The sequence below is a fragment of the Caenorhabditis elegans genome, chromosome IV (genome assembly GCF_000002985.6).
Source record: "Caenorhabditis elegans chromosome IV".
Classification (NCBI taxonomy): Eukaryota; Metazoa; Nematoda; class Chromadorea; order Rhabditida; family Rhabditidae; genus Caenorhabditis; species Caenorhabditis elegans.
The window spans coordinates 1,613,184-1,631,463 of record NC_003282.8 but is presented as its reverse complement, the minus strand read 5'-3'; the positions used below and the strand labels follow the sequence as shown (position 1 = coordinate 1,631,463).

Below are 18,280 nucleotides of genomic sequence, written 5' to 3'. Positions count from 1 at the left end.
CCCTTTTTTTTTCTTTGGGTGGAAAAAAATTCGTAAAAAAATTTTCCCCTTGTGGAGAGTTGAACTCATCCCCCTCCCACCTAAAAATATTTAAAAATATTAATAAATTTTTTGTAAAAAATTTAAAAAAAAACGAAAAAAAATTTAGTTTTACCCGAGTGGCTCAGTTGGATTATTCAGGGCTACCAATCTGTAGACCAGGGTTCCAGTCCGCGTAGTGGCGAATTTTTTTTTGTTAATTTTTTTCAGAGTTTCAGGGTAACTCAATATGCCAAAGCTAAAAAATTTTTGGAAAACCTTGAAAAAAAATTAGAATTTCTAAAAACTAAACTTTGTCCCACATCTTCTAAGCGCGCTCGAAAAATCTAGCTAAAAATGTTGAATTTCGTTGGAAAATTCATTTAGATATTCTAGCATGGCAACGTTTTTAATGAAAGATTTGAAAAGTACTGAAAAATCAGCCCCGAACTCTTTTTTTTTTCAAATTTAAATTTTGACCGAATGGCGCAGTGCGATTGTCCATGTCTACCAATTAGAAGACCGGGGTTCGAGTCCGCCAGGTGGTTAAAACGTTTCATTTTAATTTTTTTAAGGTTTTCGATTAATTTGTGTACGCTGAGTTCAAAATGTTCAATCTCGGACGTCGTTATTTTTTGTTGAAATGGCGAAATTTCAGAAAAACGTTTTGAATATACAAGAAATGTGTTATATAGAAGAGGTTTTATTCATCATTCTCATCATTAAAGATACCCAAATTTTGGCAAGCAATTATCATAGAATTTCTCATCCACAGCGTACGCCTTCATCACATGGCTCAGCTCAATATCCTCGAGAAATCGTCGCGTTGCTCGCTGGAAAGAAAATTTTTACAGATATCGGGTTGTTGGGCGGCATTTTTTGTTGTGAAATTTGAAAAATTCGTTAAAAATCAACTATATAAGAATTTTGAATTAAAAAAAAAGGTAAGTTTTGAAAATTAGTCCGAATGGCTCAGTGTGATTTTTGACGATTTCCAATCAGAAGACAGGGGTTCGAGTCCGCATGGTGGTCAAAAGTTTTTTTTTCGAATTTTTAAAGGTTTCCGGGCAATTTTAGCATGCTGAATCCGAATTTTATAGCGGCATATCTCAAAACGTTGTGGAAATATGAGAAATTTTCAATCAACAAAAAAAATTTTTTAACTCACATGTAAACTTGGAATAATTGAAATCAAGTTGCCCAGTCGCACAGAAGCATCTTCTGGGGATTTTGTGGAAATGTAGTATTTCAGCATATTCCTTTGAATTTTTTGACGAACTTTCCGGCAAACCGCAGCAGTTTCTTCAGAGATATTTTCCAAATCCGCGTCGAAGAGAGCCAGGCCGGTTAGAGCCAGAAACTCAAATCGGTCAGCATTTTCTCGGAGCATAGGGTGAGTGACATTACGACGATAACTTTGAAATGATGAGGCAAATAGTCTGGAAATGTTTTGGTTTGCTAGATGTTGAAAAATTTCACTTCAAAGCGAAATATCAAAGAAAAACTTTGGGAAAAATTATTGAAATTTCAAATGTTTCGCCAAATTTTTTTGTAGAATTTTTTTGTAGAATTTGAAAACTCTTCAAGGTTGTAGATAATTTATTTTTTAGGAATTTTGAATTTCGCGCCACTATTTTTAAATTTCAATAAATCCTATTTTACACCCTAAACCGTTTTTTTTTCAAATTCTAATACTGAATCGGTAAAATTGTTCAATCGGTAAAATTGTACGATTCCTATGAATGTCTCTATATCTATTTTGAAAAGTAAGCAAATTCTATAAAAATATCTAGAAAAAACGGGAAAAAAATTTCAAAAAGGCACAGTTTCAAACGATTCCGTTTTATAAAAAATCCTACTGAAAACTTCCGGCAAATTGATGTTCGGCAACCGGCAAATCTCCAATTTGCCGAAAATCGAAAAAAACTTGCCGATTTGCCGAATTTGTCGACAAAAGGCAAGTTATGAATTCCGCGCGCAGAATATTCTAATTTTTGACAATTTTCCGCTAAAAATTCCCTAAAAATGGACAATGGACACTGCTTACGTCACAGCTTCACCAGGAGTCATCGGCTGTTTGCCATCGGGGTCATAGTAATAGGTTTCAGGGTTGACGCAATCAATATAGTCTCCAGATGGTAGATATCTAATGTCACTTCTTTCTGAAAAAATATTGTAGTTTGTAGTTTACACATGGTGCATCCGACATGCAACCAGCACTGGAGTACTGTAACTTACTATGATTACATGAGAAAAAGCCGCCTTCCAGCACAACAAATTGCAGATAGAAATTTCGATGGAGAAGATCTTTCTGATCAACTGGAAAAGCTGCGAATTCGGGAAAACAGTGGGATAACCAGTCGCCGACTAGATAGAATTCCTTTAGAAAACATGCAATAGTTTCTTTATAGTTTACTGGTTTTGGATCTCGTTTCTGAAAAATATATACTACTAGGGTAGGACTTCCATGCAGGTGCCAACACGCCTGCCATGCCTCGCGAGCCGCGCGGAACCCGAAAAGTGTCGGCTGCGGCGAAAGTACCACCTTTTGCAGTAAATAGCAGGCCTTTGACTTCTCGCCATAGTGCAAAAATGAGGCGAGAGGTCGGCGTGAGGCGGTCAGGTTAAAGGCAAGCGTCAGGCGGTCAGGTTAAAGGCAAGCGTCAGGCCTTGTTACCGCGCCTGCCTCCCATGAAAGCTCTATATTAGGGAAGTTTTGTTAAATTTTGAGTTTCGCTTAAAAATCACAATAAAAATTATTTGAAATTAATTGCAAAATTTGAAATTTAGAGCGGAAGACTTTTTCTTATCAGATTGTTTTGCTTTTTTTTCAATTTTTTCTGTGTTTTTTGGAATCTCTTTTTCTATTTTTTTTCTCGGGCCTGCGCGCCTAAGCCTATGCATAAGCCTCAGTCTGATCCTAATGCTAAGCCAAAGCCCAAGCTTAAGCCTAAGCCTAAGCCTAAACCTAAGCCTAAGCCTAAGCCTAAGCCTAAGCCCAGCTTAAGCCTAAGCCGAAGCCTAAGACTGATCCTAATGCTAAGCCTAATATCTAGCTGGAAATTCAAATTTCAATTTTTCGCGCTAAATTCGAAAAACCTCCTTACCGGCGAATTACTGCCATTTGGTCCCTCATGAACACATATTCTAACATTTAATAATAGCGAATAGGTCTCCACAATTGTCTCAAGAATAGGTAGACCTTGTCGATTTGCTTTAAATTTTGAAATAACCGGAACCAGAGCCATTTCTCGTTTCCCATAGCCCTCTCTTCCCTGCTGAACTGTCTCTTTTTTCATTCCAACTGCCAGGCATTTCGCGAATCGACAACTCTTGCAAAATGCACTTCCAGCTAAAATTTCATGACATTTTTTTTTTGAAAATTAAAGTTTTGATGCATACTTGAAACTATCTCACAGCAATTCACAGGTTCACCCCAACATCGGAAATTCCGTTTTTTGAATACGGTACGGCGGAAGAACGCGGAGCAGGCGCTGCAAATACGTTGAATTTCAAAAATTTTGACTTTTAAAAATTTGAGAAAAAATGGTAAAAAAAGTTTGATTTCTCAAAAAACTTTGGCGCGAATTTCAGAAAAAAAACGTTTTTTTCAAAAAAAAAACATTAAAAACAAATAAACAATTTTAATATTTTAAAAAAACTGCAGTAGAATTTAACATTCCAGTAGTTTTTCGTTTTTTGAAATTTAGTAAAAGTTTGTCTATAATTTGAAAATTCTTTTTTTTTACGAGGGAGTTTCTTATTTTAATTTTTTCAAAAATTTAAAATATTTATAAAATTCCAGTGTAATAATTTTTAAATTTCGTTTTTTAAATCTCAATTTTTTAAAGTTATCAGAATTTTGCGGCGAAAATTCAAGTTTTAAATGCTCCAGTATTTTTTTGAACTTTTCATTTTTTCGAAAAAGTTTTAAACAAAATCTCAATTTTTATTGTACTTCAAATTTTAATATTTCTGAAATTTTTCATTTTTCGAATAAGTTTTAACAAAAAAATTCGAAAAAAACTTATTTCTCAAAAATTTCTGATAGAAACTAAAATTTCGATATTTTTCAAAACTGTAATGTTTCAGAGACTTAAAACCCAAAACTTAATTTTTTTCGAAATATTCGTAAATCCCCTACCTGCAAACCTCAACTCCAAAATGAAATCCATTTGAAAGCGCCTGACAAACCGGGCACGGCGGTGCCATTTTAAAAGTGCAACGGCCGGAAAAAAGTCAAACAGCAAATCGATCAAATACCTTTCAATTTTTATGTGAGAGGGTGACGGATGTTTAGAGAAAGAGACTTTACACAGGTACATATTCACTATACATCAAATATCGAGAGAAATAGAGAATTGCGGTATTGCATTATAATATTGTCTGACCGATTCGGAGAACTTTTACGTAAACGGAACATGAACTGTATTAACTGTTTTACTTATGTCACTACATTAAATTCATTAACTACATTAACTACAATAACTGAATTTTTATGAATTTCTAAAACACAGATACCTACGCTATTCAAAATTTACGTATGTACATTAATTATACATACAGTAGCTATACATTAACTACATTAACTACAAAAGTTAATGAATTTCGGAAACACAGATAATACATTATGCAACATATATATATGTACATCAATTGCACATACCTAAAAACTACAATGACTGCATTGACTACACTAACCACATTTCGGCTGTTTCGAAAAAATTGTGTTCAACAATACAAAAAATGCAATATTTTCTTTCAAATATTTAACAAAACTCATACATACTCTCTTCCTGTAAAAAAGTTAAAAAACGAGTTATCCTTCTTATTCATTATATACATCAGCTCCATATCGTCCAGCATCTTATAGGTGGAACTCAGCACACTTGGGAGCAAGGAGAGCACATTCCCCATTCGAATCGTATCAGTGTTTTTTGCCGCGTAGTACTGTAGAAGCTCTCGTTGCACTGTGCTTCGGATTTTCTTGCAAGTCTCCATACAGGATTCCGATTGACCTTCCAGGCCTGGAACATGACGGTTGTATGTGTTGCATAACTTGTAAAAATATAATTTAAGCTAATTATGACTATTTTATTTCACAATTAATAAATACTGCTCTTATGATAAATATGGAAAATGTCGTGAATTGAGTCTAACCAAGTTCGTAATTCAAAAATTTAAAGACGCATATTTTTAATCGTATATGTTATTAATGGCAATGTGATCGAGGTTTTTTTGATCATATCAAGTCAAGCCATCAAGTCAAGTTTAATATTAAAAGTTTGAAATATGGTGTTTATTTTTCATCACGGTGGCGCGTTTTTATATACATAGTATAATGTAACATTCAAGGAATTTATGAAGTACCAAATAAAATATAGTGGTTTGAACAGATGATGTAGTGGATTAAGTCAAACATGATTAACAGTTCAATTACTGCGCATTAGATTTTCTAGTGTTTTGAGTCAGTTATGGTGTATAATATGAAAGTAGATGTATTCAATTATGTTGCATCAAAACCGTTTAAACGCTTATAGTTAGTTTCAATTATGATGTTTTAACAGCATAATGTCTTATATTGTATCAAAAAACACACATGTGTATTAAATAAACAAAAATGCATGCTTTCAAATTCTATTACAGTGCATTGAGTAAATATAATGCATGCATTTAACTTTTATATACAACATCAAAAAGCATAGGATGCAACGTTTTGAACGACAACTAAACTCCTACCTGTCTGAAAAAGGATCAAAGCTGAAAGTGCAAAAAACTCGAATTGGTCGATATTATCCTTTAACATGGTATTCCAAACCTTCCTTCTGCATCCTGTACACGTTCCTTTCATCACTCTGTAAGTTATAAATTATGTGGGAGAACCAGAATTGAGCACACTGACTTTGCCGCATTTTCCGGCGGCGTTGGCTGTGTCGTTACTTTTGTAAGCGTCGGATCTCTGTAGAAACTTGCTAGATTCTTACAATCAATATAATCTCCGCTTGGTAAAAACCACACATCATTCCGACCCTTTTTACAGGCAATGAATCCACTTTCCAGTATGAAAAACTGAAGGTAGAAGTGTTTTAGAAGGATGGTTCGTTGATCACTAGGAAAGTCTGCTAGCTGTGGGAATGAGTTGATAACCCAACGAGTAACCACATCATACTCCCTGAACATCAGTTTATCGGTGTCCTTGTAGGTATGTCGTTTTGGGGTAGCAATGGCCCCTTCGTTGAGATGCACCACTAGCCGGACACTTTCCAGGTGGGTGTACTGGTTTTTAACGGATTCCATCATAAAGTAAGGAACTGGAAACTCAAGACGAATATTTAAAGAAGATCTCTGCAGAGAAACCAGCGCCAATTCTCGTTTTCCATAGCTCTCTCTTCCCTGCTGAACAGTCTCCTTTTTCATCCCAACTGCCAGGCATTTCGCGAGCCGACAGCCTTTGCAAAGCGCGTTTCCAGCTGAAAATTGAATTTATTAAGTGAAAATTTGATTTTGTTGTACTTGAAATTACTTCACAGCTGTTCACAGGTTCGCCGTAACATCGGAATTTTCGATTTTTGAACACTGCCCGGCGGAAGAACGAGGAGCAAGCACTGAAATTTTCGTATCTTATTTGTAGTCTTTAGTTTGTAGTTTGTGGCTTGTAGTTTGGTTTGTATCTTGTAGTTTGTAGTTTGTAGTTGAAAGTTTGTAGTTTGTACTTTGTAGTTTGTAGTTTGTAGTTTAAAGTTTGTAGTTTTCAAACTTAAATAGTCAACTATAATATAGAATGAAAGATGAGCACTCACTGAAAGCATTTTGTATAATTATAAAATGATTTGTAGTTTGTAGTGTGTAGTGTGTAGTTTGTAGTGTGTAGTGTGTAGTGTGTAGTGTGTAGTGTGTAGTGTGTAGTGTGTAGTGTGTAGTGTGTAGTGTGTAGTGTGTAGTTTGTAGTTTGTAGTTTGTAGTTTACAAACTTAAATAATCGAAGAAAAATGTGACTTTTAACTTTTTAATTTTTTAAAACTTTGAATAATATTTTACATTTAATTGCCTACGACTGACAGATAAATAATTCTGGTTGAATTTTTTTTAATTTCGGGCCAAAATATTTTGAAAAATACAAATTTGAATTTTGCGTTAAATTTTTTTCGAAAACTTAAATTCTGAGGTTACCGTCAAAATTTTATAAGGTTTTAAAATTTCAGTGCCGCGCCAAAGCTTATGAACAAAATGCGCGGCCACGCCCACACTATGAAGTGTGACGTCACTTTTCCGGAAGAAAACGAAGAAGTTGAAATTGACTAACCTGCAAACCTCAACTCCAAAATGAAATCCATTTGACGGAGCCTGACAAACTGGACACGGCGGGGCCATTGGAAAATTTCTAAAAATAAAATTTTTGCCAACGACACTCTGCAAAACACAAAATCAATCAATCTTTCGTGAACCGAACAATTAAAAGAATGTGTGTGAGAGAGAAGAGACGCAGAGAAAGAAGATAGTTTAGTGAGTACGCAACACATGTTGAACCGAGAAAAATGAGGAGGTAATCGCATTAAAGTTTCAAGTAGTCACGTGGGGGTAATTTGTGGTTTCATTAAACTTTAGTTTGAATTTACAACCTGCTTAATTAGCATAATTGATTGGGTTCTATAGAACATTCTACACAAGTTTTCAAAAATTCAATGTTACGTTAAAAAATTCATTGTTTTTGAAACAGTCTAACTGGTCTTGAAACCCATGTTATAGAATATCTCGTCCACCGAATACGCATTCATCACATTCGAAATTGTCATATCTTCATGGAATCGTTGAGTGGCTCTCTGAAAAATAAGTGAACGACATTTGAAGAAAGTTGACTTTTCAATAGATATGTATAAAGATACAGGGTGACAATTAATTATGGGAAGCCGTAAAAACGTCATAAAAACGCTGTAACTTGAGATAATGTTTCAAAATTTTTACCTGCGAATTAAGAAAATATTTCTGATGATATATTCTTAAAAATGGTTAAAGTAATGATTTATAATGAAAAATGTATTAATCTACAGTTCCCAACTATTTTAGAATATTGAAATTCTTCAAAAACTGAAATTTTGAACATCGAACCAACTATCCTGAGAATCCCATTTTTTGCGGCCCACTCAAATTTGTAATTTTCTTTGGGTGTCTGTTGGCCTTGAATGTTATATTCACAAGTTCATGTTTTCGAATATACAAAACTCTAGTCATAGTTCTGTTCTGACACCATTTTGGGGTGATTCAAGGTTTACTCCGAGCTCCTGGAGCTTCTTCAATTCACCTTGAAAAGCACTGAAAAAGGTATTTTTTGGGTATGTTCTTTTTGGACCCCCATAACTTTTTTGAGAACAAGTTTCAGATAATTTTTTTTCGATGAAATTTTAGTCAAATACTTGATTAACATTATCTCCATAAAAAATCATATTAATAGCTCGTTGGCGCCGTGGGCTGGAACGCGAAAAAAACTTCCCATAATTAATTGTCACCCTGTATATGTATATATGTAATCATATGCACGTATATGTATAATTGATATGTAATAGATATGTATAACCTATATGTATATAGTAATACATATGTTCAAAACCTAGTAGTATTATATAAACCTAGTATAGAATATTACCATAACTAGTACCTACCTATGTATATGTATAAAATATGATGCCATGATCAGACTGAATGGTAGGTTAATCATCAATCAAAAAATTACTTCAAAATAATACCCCGGTTTCAGTTATACACCATAACGCCGAATTCAGTAAGCCTATTGTTGGTTTTCGGTAGTTAGTGAATAAACTTATTATTATTATTATTATTATTTGGGTGTATATCTTATATCATACTATTTTATACATGTTCTTATTAAGGAAAAGGTTTATTTCGTTGCACCTCTGATTACGGCTCAAAAACCTACCTGTAAATTCGGTAGGATTGACAATATATCCCCTAGTCGAATTGACGAATCTAATTCTGATCTCGTCAGCTTGGAGTACTGTAGAACTTCCCGCTGCACGGATTCCCGAATCCTTCTGCATGATTCTGTGCATTGATCGGACTGGCCTTCTAGCCCCGTGTCGAATAGAGTTAAGGCTGTTAGAGCCAGAAATTCGAATTTGTCACACGCAATTCGGATCATTGGATCGTACACATTGCGGCGGTAAGTGTCGAATGAGCTGGCGAACATTCTGGAAAATTTTTTAAATCGGCAAAGATATTTGAATAGATTCCTACTTGGAAGCTTCTACCTCGGAAATTGGCTGTTGTCCATCTGGATCGTGATAATACGTTTCTGGATTCACACAATCAATATAATCACCAGATGGTAGGTAGGTAATGTCTGTTCTGCCATATTGACATGCGAAATAGCCACCTTCGAGGATGATGAATTGTAGGTAGAAGTTGTGGAGCAGGGTTGTCTGAAAGAATTCGAGGTATGGACTTTGGACAGGGTAAGCATTCTTGGACAGACTCTAAGCAGGCTTTTGCCAAATAACGAGCAGAACTTTACTCGACCAGGCTGGGAAAGATTTGGACCAGAATTGGTCCTGATATTGTTCAACTCTTCGCTTGGCTATAATCAGACTCAGGCCAGATCTAGACGGTCATTCAAATAAAATTGGCTATCCTATACCAGTCCTACCAAATCATGATTCAGACTTAGGTCTGATCTTAGCCAGATCTTATTTAGAATAGACATCGGCTAGGTCTCTGTCAATCCTTGGCTCAGTAAGAATTAAGAAGTCAAAGTCCTGACAAATCGGTAGATATTCTACCGGCCTGGAACTGAACTCTGCCAGGCCACTGCCAACTTCTCAGTTTTCAAACTTTGTTTAGACCTGGGCTAAAAATCGCCAGAATATGGCCAAACCTCTGCAGACATAGTCAGGCAAAGATTGAAAAAAGGGTCACCTTCTGATCATCTGGAAGCTCTGAAAACTCTCGGAACGAATTGTTAATCCAGTCCTTAACAAGCTTAAACTCTTTGAGAAGAACTTTCGTAGCCTCTTTGTAATTCACGGGCCTCGGAGCTTCCTTTGCAAAGACACTTCTCGAATTGTCTCGATGAATCACCCGTCGAACATTTTCAAGATGCTCGTAGTTTTTCACAAAATCTTTTAAAATTGGAGAAGCAGTCTTTGTGGAGTTTTTCACGGTGATCTCTCGTTTTCCGTAGACATCTCGAAATTTTTGAACACTCTCGCGTTTCATTCCGACTAATATGCATTTTGTGTATCGACACTTTTTGCACATGTTTCGAATTGCTGGAAAATGTTGACAATTTCATGTTTTCTAGTTTTCTAGCTTTATAATGCACAAATGTATTTTTATTCATGTGTGCAGAAAAATGTTTAAAAAAACGCATGTATTTTTTGCATTTTTTGGAATTGAAGTAGAGTTGAAGTAGGCCGTCGGCCAATGTAGAAAAATGTCGAAAAATGCAAAAAATTCATGTGTTTTTAAACATTTTTCTACACACATGAATATGGGAAAAAATGTATAAAAATACATTTTTGCATTTTTCGTCATCACATTAACCCATTAGTGAATAATTAACGGGCGTTAGGAGGCGCAAGTACGCGTTCACAAGCTTTACGGACGTTTAAATGTGGTGTAGTAATATTTTTTATTGCTTTATTAGACTCGAAATTGTCTGAGAACTCCGAATTTCATCATCAGAAGTTATCAAATTTTACCAAATCTGGTGATCCATAAATGTACCTAAATCAAGTTAAAAACGCAAGATAATTAATTTGTATAACCAAAATTAGACGGTGAATTCAAAAAAGTTAGTTTCCAGTCTGTCAAATTTCAAATTTTCATTAATTTTAAGTCATTTTTTTGAGTCGCCATAACTTTTTTTTGAGAAAGTTTCAAGAAGTTTCACTATGAAATTCGGTGTTTTCAGACAATTTCAAGTCTAATAAAGCAATAAAAACTCGACTAAATACAACCCCTTCAACTTACAGTCACAAAATTTCCAAAAAAATATTTTCCCGCCATTTCGAGTGTGCTTAACTTACTCGAAACAATCAGACAATTTTCCATCTGCTTACACCTGTACTCGTGGCCACGAACAACGGTTCGACGAAAAAATGCCGAACATGCGCTGTAACTTTGCTTCATTTTTTTTTGAATTTAAATTTTCCGCGAAAAAAAATACCTGCAAACGACTCCGCCAAAATGAATTCGAGCCGACGGAACACCACATACTTGACAGTGTTGGGGCATTTTTTGTTTTGAAGGAAGGAAATTAAATCAAAAATAAGAGGTCTGTTTACATATGTGACTTGAATTTGTGAGGCTACAAAATACAGAACGGAATAGTCGACAGAAAACGAGAGAGAAAGAGACGCAGTGAGAGAGAGAGAATGAGAAACAGAAAGTTGAGATGATAAAGGAAATGTGATAGAAAAACTGATTTATTTCGATAAAACTTCCAAGAATCAACTGAGAATATGCTCTTAAAATATTTTTTTGATTGAGAAGCCGATATCTTATCGATATTGGAATTGGCCTGAAAAAGCAATAAGTTATTGAAAACATTGAAACAGAATCAAAAATCAACTTTTTTTTCTGAAAAATTAATTATTTACTGAATTTGAATAATTCATTGAGATTTCAATAATTTACTTTAAAATCAATAATTCATTAAAAATCAATAACTCACTGAAAAATCAATAATTTACTAAAAATAATACCTTACCGAAAAATCAATAATTCAATTGAAAATTCAATAATTCTCTGAAAAATCAATAATTAACTAAAAATCAATATTCACGTTCTCAAACTAAATTTATTCAAACAAAGAAAAGTTAAAATTTGCCGAGACAATTCTCGTAAAACATTTTATCCAACGAATAGGCGTTGAGCACATTCCGCAGCTCGAATTCCTCTTGAATATCTAACAATTTGTTAGGACTTTGACTTCTTAATTCTTACTTAGCCAAGGATTTACAGAGACCTAGCCGATGTCTGTTCTAAATAAGATCTGGCTAAGATCAGACCTAAGTCTGAATCATGATTTGGTAGGACTGGCCTAGGATAGCCAATTTTATTTGAATGACCGTCTAGATCTGGCCTGAGTCTGATTATGGCCAAGCGAAGAGTTGAACAATATCAGGACCAATTCTGGTCCAAATCTTTCCCAGCCTGGTCGAGTAAAGTTCTGCTCGTTATTTGGCAAAAGCCTGCTTAGAGTCTGTCCAAGAATGCTTACCCTGTCCAAAGTCCATACCTCGAATTCTTTCAGACAACCCTGCTCCACAACTTCTACCTACAATTCATCATCCTCGAAGGTGGCTATTTCGCATGTCAATATGGCAGAACAGACATTACCTACCTACCATCTGGTGATTATATTGATTGTGTGAATCCAGAAACGTATTATCACGATCCAGATGGACAACAGCCAATTTCCGAGGTAGAAGCTTCCAAGTAGGAATCTATTCAAATATCTTTGCCGATTTAAAAAATTTTCCAGAATGTTCGCCAGCTCATTCGACACTTACCGCCGCAATGTGTACGATCCAATGATCCGAATTGCGTGTGACAAATTCGAATTTCTGGCTCTAACAGCCTTAACTCTATTCGACACGGGGCTAGAAGGCCAGTCCGATCAATGCACAGAATCATGCAGAAGGATTCGGGAATCCGTGCAGCGGGAAGTTCTACAGTACTCCAAGCTGACGAGATCAGAATTAGATTCGTCAATTCGACTAGGGGATATATTGTCAATCCTACCGAATTTACAGGTAGGTTTTTGAGCCGTAATCAGAGGTGCAACGAAATAAACCTTTTCCTTAATAAGAACATGTATAAAATAGTATGATATAAGATATACACCCAAATAATAATAATAATAATAATAAGTTTATTCACTAACTACCGAAAACCAACAATAGGCTTACTGAATTCGGCGTTATGGTGTATAACTGAAACCGGGGTATTATTTTGAAGTAATTTTTTGATTGATGATTAACCTACCATTCAGTCTGATCATGGCATCATATTTTATACATATACATAGGTAGGTACTAGTTATGGTAATATTCTATACTAGGTTTATATAATACTACTAGGTTTTGAACATATGTATTACTATATACATATAGGTTATACATATCTATTACATATCAATTATACATATACGTGCATATGATTACATATATACATATACAGGGTGACAATTAATTATGGGAAGTTTTTTTCGCGTTCCAGCCCACGGCGCCAACGAGCTATTAATATGATTTTTTATGGAGATAATGTTAATCAAGTATTTGACTAAAATTTCATCGAAAAAAAATTATCTGAAACTTGTTCTCAAAAAAGTTATGGGGGTCCAAAAAGAACATACCCAAAAAATACCTTTTTCAGTGCTTTTCAAGGTGAATTGAAGAAGCTCCAGGAGCTCGGAGTAAACCTTGAATCACCCCAAAATGGTGTCAGAACAGAACTATGACTAGAGTTTTGTATATTCGAAAACATGAACTTGTGAATATAACATTCAAGGCCAACAGACACCCAAAGAAAATTACAAATTTGAGTGGGCCGCAAAAAATGGGATTCTCAGGATAGTTGGTTCGATGTTCAAAATTTCAGTTTTTGAAGAATTTCAATATTCTAAAATAGTTGGGAACTGTAGATTAATACATTTTTCATTATAAATCATTACTTTAACCATTTTTAAGAATATATCATCAGAAATATTTTCTTAATTCGCAGGTAAAAATTTTGAAACATTATCTCAAGTTACAGCGTTTTTATGACGTTTTTACGGCTTCCCATAATTAATTGTCACCCTGTATCTTTATACATATCTATTGAAAAGTCAACTTTCTTCAAATGTCGTTCACTTATTTTTCAGAGAGCCACTCAACGATTCCATGAAGATATGACAATTTCGAATGTGATGAATGCGTATTCGGTGGACGAGAAATTCTATAACTTGGGCTTCAAGACCAGTTAGACTGTTTTTTTTGTTTTTAACAATGAATTTTTTAACATAACATTGGATTTTGGTAAAACTTGTGTATAGAACTCAAGTAATTATGTTACTTGAGTAGGTTGTAAATTCAAACTAAAGTTTAATGAAACCACAAATTACCCCCACGTGACTACTTGAAACTTTAATGCGATTACCTCCTCATTTTTCTCGGTTCAACATGTCGAGTTGATGTATTATAGATATAGGCTTAGTCTTAGGCTTAGACTTAGGCTTAGGATATGGACTAGGCTTACGCTTACTTAAGTTTAGGCTTTCTCGGGGCTGGAGGGTGGGAAAAAAGAGGGAAAACATAGTATGTAAGTTACAAAAAATGTGTGATTGTTTATCTAGACTTCAAAAAATTACGTTTTTGTTCGGAGCTTTTCCAATCTAAATCCCTGATACCCCAAAAAATAATTATTTTCAAAAAAAAAAACATACTTCAACAATTGATTCTATGAAGACAGCCTACCTACAGACATTAACACCAAAACGGAGCCCAACAGCCGCGGAACCATCACACACATCGGGCAGGGGACGCTCATTCCCTTCGAGACAATCGAAATAGATGTTTTCTAGTGTTTGACCTCGTCAGCAGTCATTTTGTTCGAACAAATACACTACAACATACACTTTCAGGACAAGACAAACGATTAGAGGCTGGTGATGGTTTTTGTACAAAGAAACATTCATTCAAATTCTCTTAGATTCCACAAAATATTTGAAAAATGAGTGGTCCTGTTTATTCATTATATACATCAGCTCCATATCGTCCAACATTTTATAGGTGGAACTCAGCACACTTGGAAGCAACGAGAGCACATTTCCCATTCGAATCGAATATTCCTGGGTCCTTTTCCCCGCGTAGTACTGTAGAAGCTCCCGTTGCACTGTGCTTCGAATTTTCTTGCAAGTCTCCATACAGGATTCCGATTGTCCTTCTAGGCCTGGAAATATAATTTGTTTGATAAAAAATTAATCATCTATGATTCTGAATATTAGTGCATACACAATTTCAATTATCATGTGCACTTTGTAATTTTAATGAACACATCAATTTCACCATACATCTTAAAAATTACGACGTAGGAAGGTTATAATGATACATAATACATAGTTTTAATTTCGATACATCGTTTCGTTAGTTTTGATCATAGATAATCAAGTCTAAAACAACATGATTTTCAAAAATAAACACATCGATTTTCTTTTGACGGGGCTAATATAATGTATTTAGTTTCAAATTTAATGCATAGTCTGAATTATTTTGGGCTAACTAAATTATGGTGTATTAATTGTAAGTTACTTATAATGTATTTTTTCTATTACGTAGTCTCGATTAATTTTCATAAACTAGTTATGCCAAGTCAAAGCAATTATGTTTCATATGTTTCATTATTGTAAATCAAATCAACTATAGAAGACTGTTGCACTTATGTTTCCAATTTAAGACCTCAATAATCTAGTAGTTGAGGTCAATGTTGTTTTTTTTTAATCCTTTAAAATTGTAAAAAGTTCAGGTGTAAAAAATGTATTCCATTCTTATAATATGTTGTACTCACATAAGTTTATTGAATAAATACAGATGCATATTTTCAATTATGATGCATCAATACAAATCATAACGTTTATATGTATGACACATTTTAATATTGTAGTGCACAATGTTTGAGCACAAAGTTTACAAGAAACAGACCTGTCTGAAAAAGAATCAACGCTGATAGTGCCAAGAATTCGCATTGGTCGATATTATCCTTCAGCATGGTATTAGTCACCATCCTCCTGCATCCCGTACATGTTCCCTTCATCATTCTGTAAAAAGTTAGTAGCCTTCAAAATAAATTGAGCCTTGGAACCATACAATGCTGCATGCTCTGGACTTATCGACTGTGAGCTTGATTCTGGACGCGTCGGATCTCGGTAGAAACTTGCGAGATCTCGACAATCAATATAATCTCCGTTCGGAAGAAACCACACATCATTTCGACCATTTCTGCAGGCCATGAATCCACTTTCCAGTATGAAAAATTGAAGATAAAAGTGCTTCAAAAGGATCTTCCGTTGATCATTCGGGAAGTCTGCGAGTTGTGGGAATGAGTTCATAGCCCAGTCAGTAACCATGTCATACTCGCGAAACATAAGCTTATCGGTATCTCTGAAGGTATGCGGTTTCGGAATCCGCTTTGAGAACATGCTGGTGCCCTCGTCCAGATGCACCACTAGTCGGACACTTTCCAGGTGGGAATATTGATTTTTAACGGATTCCAGCATGAAGTAGGGGGCTGGGAATTTGAGACGGACGCTTGATGGAGAGGGGTTAGCTGCATAAATGGCAAGTTCTCGGCGTTTTCCATAGGAATCTCGATTCTTTTGTACTGCTGAAATTTATTATACTTTTAGGCTGAATTCCGGTAGGCCCAACGTGGCCGCCAGGGATATACGGCAAATTTGCAGAATTTGCCGAGCGCGGCAACTTCGGCAAGTCCAATTTTTGAATTTGCCGATATAATAATTCAAAAAGTGGACTTGCCGAAGTTGCCGCGCTCGGCAAATTTTGAAATTTGTCGCACATATGAAAAATTTGTAATAAAAATTTTGTCAAAATTCTGGGGAAAATTCGGCCACTGATATTTTTGCCGGATTTTTGACATTTTTAACAAGTTTTAAATTTTTCTTTTCGTTTTACAGGCGTAAATCAACACATACAGTAGTTTTGGTACTTTTCCTTTTCTACCCCCGCATTTTTTCTGGAATATTTTCTTTGACAAAAACGTTTGACAAAAACAAAAACGAGATATTTTCAGTCTGGGATGGGTTTTTTTTGGGTGTTTCTAGTCCCCGAATTTTAAAATTTCCAGGGTTTTATTAAATTTTTCGGAGAAAAAAAACCATTTACCTTCACTTTTCATACCAACTTCCAAACATTTTGCAAATCGGCATTTTCTGCAAGGAGATTTTAGAGCAGCTTCACCTGAAAAAAGTTGGAAAAATTCAAAAAAAAAAATTGAAGCAGAGCCAAGATATGGGGGGAGCTAGAGCTCAAATTTCTAAAATATTTTTTTAAAATTGATTTTGAACACAAAAATAATTGAAAAATGAATGACAAATGTTTTGTTAAATGAAAAATCTTTATTTTTAACAGAAGAAAAACAGTTAAAATAGGCCCACGTCTTGGCTGTTTTGCGATTTTTTTTGGCAATTCTTTAAAACTAATTTTTTTAGAATTTAAATTCAATTTAAAAAACTTTTTTTTTCTTTTTTCAATTAAAAAAATTTTAAAAAAATTTTCAATTTAAAAAACAACTAACTTTTCCCAATTTCACACGAGTCATCCGAATTGCAGTAATATTCTTTTTCCTGTACAATTGTTCGCCGGAAAAATGAGGTGCAGCCTCTGAAAATTAATTTTAAAAATTTCGGAATTTTTATAAATTCTGAAAATTTCCAAACCTGCAAGCATCGATTCCAAAATGTAGGCCGTTTCCCGGTGAATTGCAGATTTTACACGGTTCGAAGTTTTTTGCCATTCTCTTGTGTTGGAAAATCAATAAAATAGTCTATATTCAATATAGAAAGTGACACAGAGAGTGTCGAGAGACGCAGACAGGAGGAAAAAATGTTTCTCGTGGTCAGGCGAAAAATCGTATCAGTTTTAGACTGGGCAGTTTTGGACGCCTGTAAATTATTGGTTTTGAATCTGTGAAATTTTCCGGAAATTTAAGCATATTATGCACGGAAACTTTCTGAACATTGAAAAAAAAATTAGAAATTGGTGCCGCGTGACAAAAGTGCTTCACTCTTTCCAAAAATATAATGACTTATATTAGGCAAATGTTAGTCAATTAAGCCAAGGTAGTCGCAAATAATCTAATACTTTGCAATGAATTTTTTGCTGTAATGCCGCTAAATTTTGCTAAAAATCGCTTGAAATTGCTGAAATTGCCATAATTCTGTTATTTTTTTTAGCTAGAATTTTTCTGAAATGGCTAAAATTTGCACAAGTAAGCCAGGATTAGGAATATTGAGTGTATTGGAAAATCTTCTAAAAAAGAAAACACGATTTGTTTTCAAAAGTACAGTAATCCAACCGTACCCCTACAGTATCCCTACAGTAATTCAACAGTATTACTACAGTACCCCAACCATATTCCCCCACTAACCTCAAACCAATTTCCCTTCAAAAGACGAAAAGTCAATTTTCCATTAACTACAGTAATCCTACATTACCTCTACAGTACTACCACAGTACCCTTGCAGTAC

General features: G+C 34.7%; 4 protein-coding genes, 3 non-coding genes and 1 pseudogene across 8 annotated transcripts; 3 read left to right on the top strand and 5 right to left on the bottom strand.

Annotated features, from left to right (window-relative positions):
- Nucleotides 1-707: 707 nt before the first annotated feature.
- Nucleotides 708-4,659, bottom strand: nhr-146 (Nuclear Hormone Receptor family). Its single transcript, NM_001129338.6, has 7 exons — nucleotides 4,163-4,659; nucleotides 3,421-3,512; nucleotides 3,126-3,370; nucleotides 2,257-2,452; nucleotides 2,066-2,180; nucleotides 1,187-1,457; nucleotides 708-851 (listed from the first exon to the last, which is right to left on the bottom strand). The coding sequence occupies exons 1-7, from the start codon at nucleotides 4,228-4,230 to the stop codon at nucleotides 741-743; spliced, it is 1,098 nt and encodes a 365-aa protein (NP_001122810.1). The 5' UTR covers nucleotides 4,231-4,659; the 3' UTR covers nucleotides 708-740.
- On the top strand, nucleotides 1,477-1,685 carry anr-50. Its single transcript, NR_101887.1, has one exon.
- On the bottom strand, nucleotides 2,909-3,003 carry Y41D4B.31. Its single transcript, NR_052937.1, has one exon. It is a non-coding gene; the product is annotated as an Unclassified non-coding RNA Y41D4B.31 (non-coding RNA).
- Nucleotides 2,924-2,985, top strand: Y41D4B.29. Its single transcript, NR_052938.1, has one exon. It is a non-coding gene; the product is annotated as an Unclassified non-coding RNA Y41D4B.29 (non-coding RNA).
- Nucleotides 4,660-4,758: 99 nt separating the features above from the next.
- Nucleotides 4,759-7,435, bottom strand: nhr-87 (Nuclear Hormone Receptor family). The gene is made up of 5 exons (NM_001392257.1): nucleotides 7,322-7,435; nucleotides 6,532-6,623; nucleotides 5,921-6,488; nucleotides 5,758-5,873; nucleotides 4,759-5,045 (listed from the first exon to the last, which is right to left on the bottom strand). Exons 1-5 carry the CDS (start codon nucleotides 7,387-7,389, stop codon nucleotides 4,798-4,800), a joined length of 1,092 nt encoding a protein of 363 aa, NP_001379772.1. The 5' UTR covers nucleotides 7,390-7,435; the 3' UTR covers nucleotides 4,759-4,797.
- Nucleotides 7,436-7,710: 275 nt separating this feature from the next.
- On the bottom strand, nucleotides 7,711-11,370 carry nhr-92 (Nuclear Hormone Receptor family). Its single transcript, NM_067710.8, has 6 exons — nucleotides 11,198-11,370; nucleotides 11,058-11,143; nucleotides 9,946-10,298; nucleotides 9,268-9,452; nucleotides 8,951-9,221; nucleotides 7,711-7,838 (listed from the first exon to the last, which is right to left on the bottom strand). Exons 1-6 carry the CDS (start codon nucleotides 11,263-11,265, stop codon nucleotides 7,737-7,739), a joined length of 1,065 nt encoding a protein of 354 aa, NP_500111.3. The 5' UTR covers nucleotides 11,266-11,370; the 3' UTR covers nucleotides 7,711-7,736.
- Nucleotides 11,371-12,285: 915 nt separating this feature from the next.
- On the top strand, nucleotides 12,286-14,002 carry nhr-287 (annotated as a pseudogene). The gene is made up of 3 exons: nucleotides 12,286-12,471; nucleotides 12,518-12,788; nucleotides 13,901-14,002. Coding segments are annotated over exons 1-3 (559 nt in total).
- Nucleotides 14,003-14,689: 687 nt separating this feature from the next.
- nhr-122 (Nuclear Hormone Receptor family) lies at nucleotides 14,690-17,572 on the bottom strand. The gene is made up of 6 exons (NM_067708.5): nucleotides 17,471-17,572; nucleotides 17,329-17,414; nucleotides 16,917-16,991; nucleotides 15,882-16,398; nucleotides 15,717-15,832; nucleotides 14,690-14,967 (listed from the first exon to the last, which is right to left on the bottom strand). The coding sequence occupies exons 1-6, from the start codon at nucleotides 17,545-17,547 to the stop codon at nucleotides 14,714-14,716; spliced, it is 1,125 nt and encodes a 374-aa protein (NP_500109.1). The 5' UTR covers nucleotides 17,548-17,572; the 3' UTR covers nucleotides 14,690-14,713.
- Between the last annotated feature and the right edge of the window lie 708 nt (nucleotides 17,573-18,280).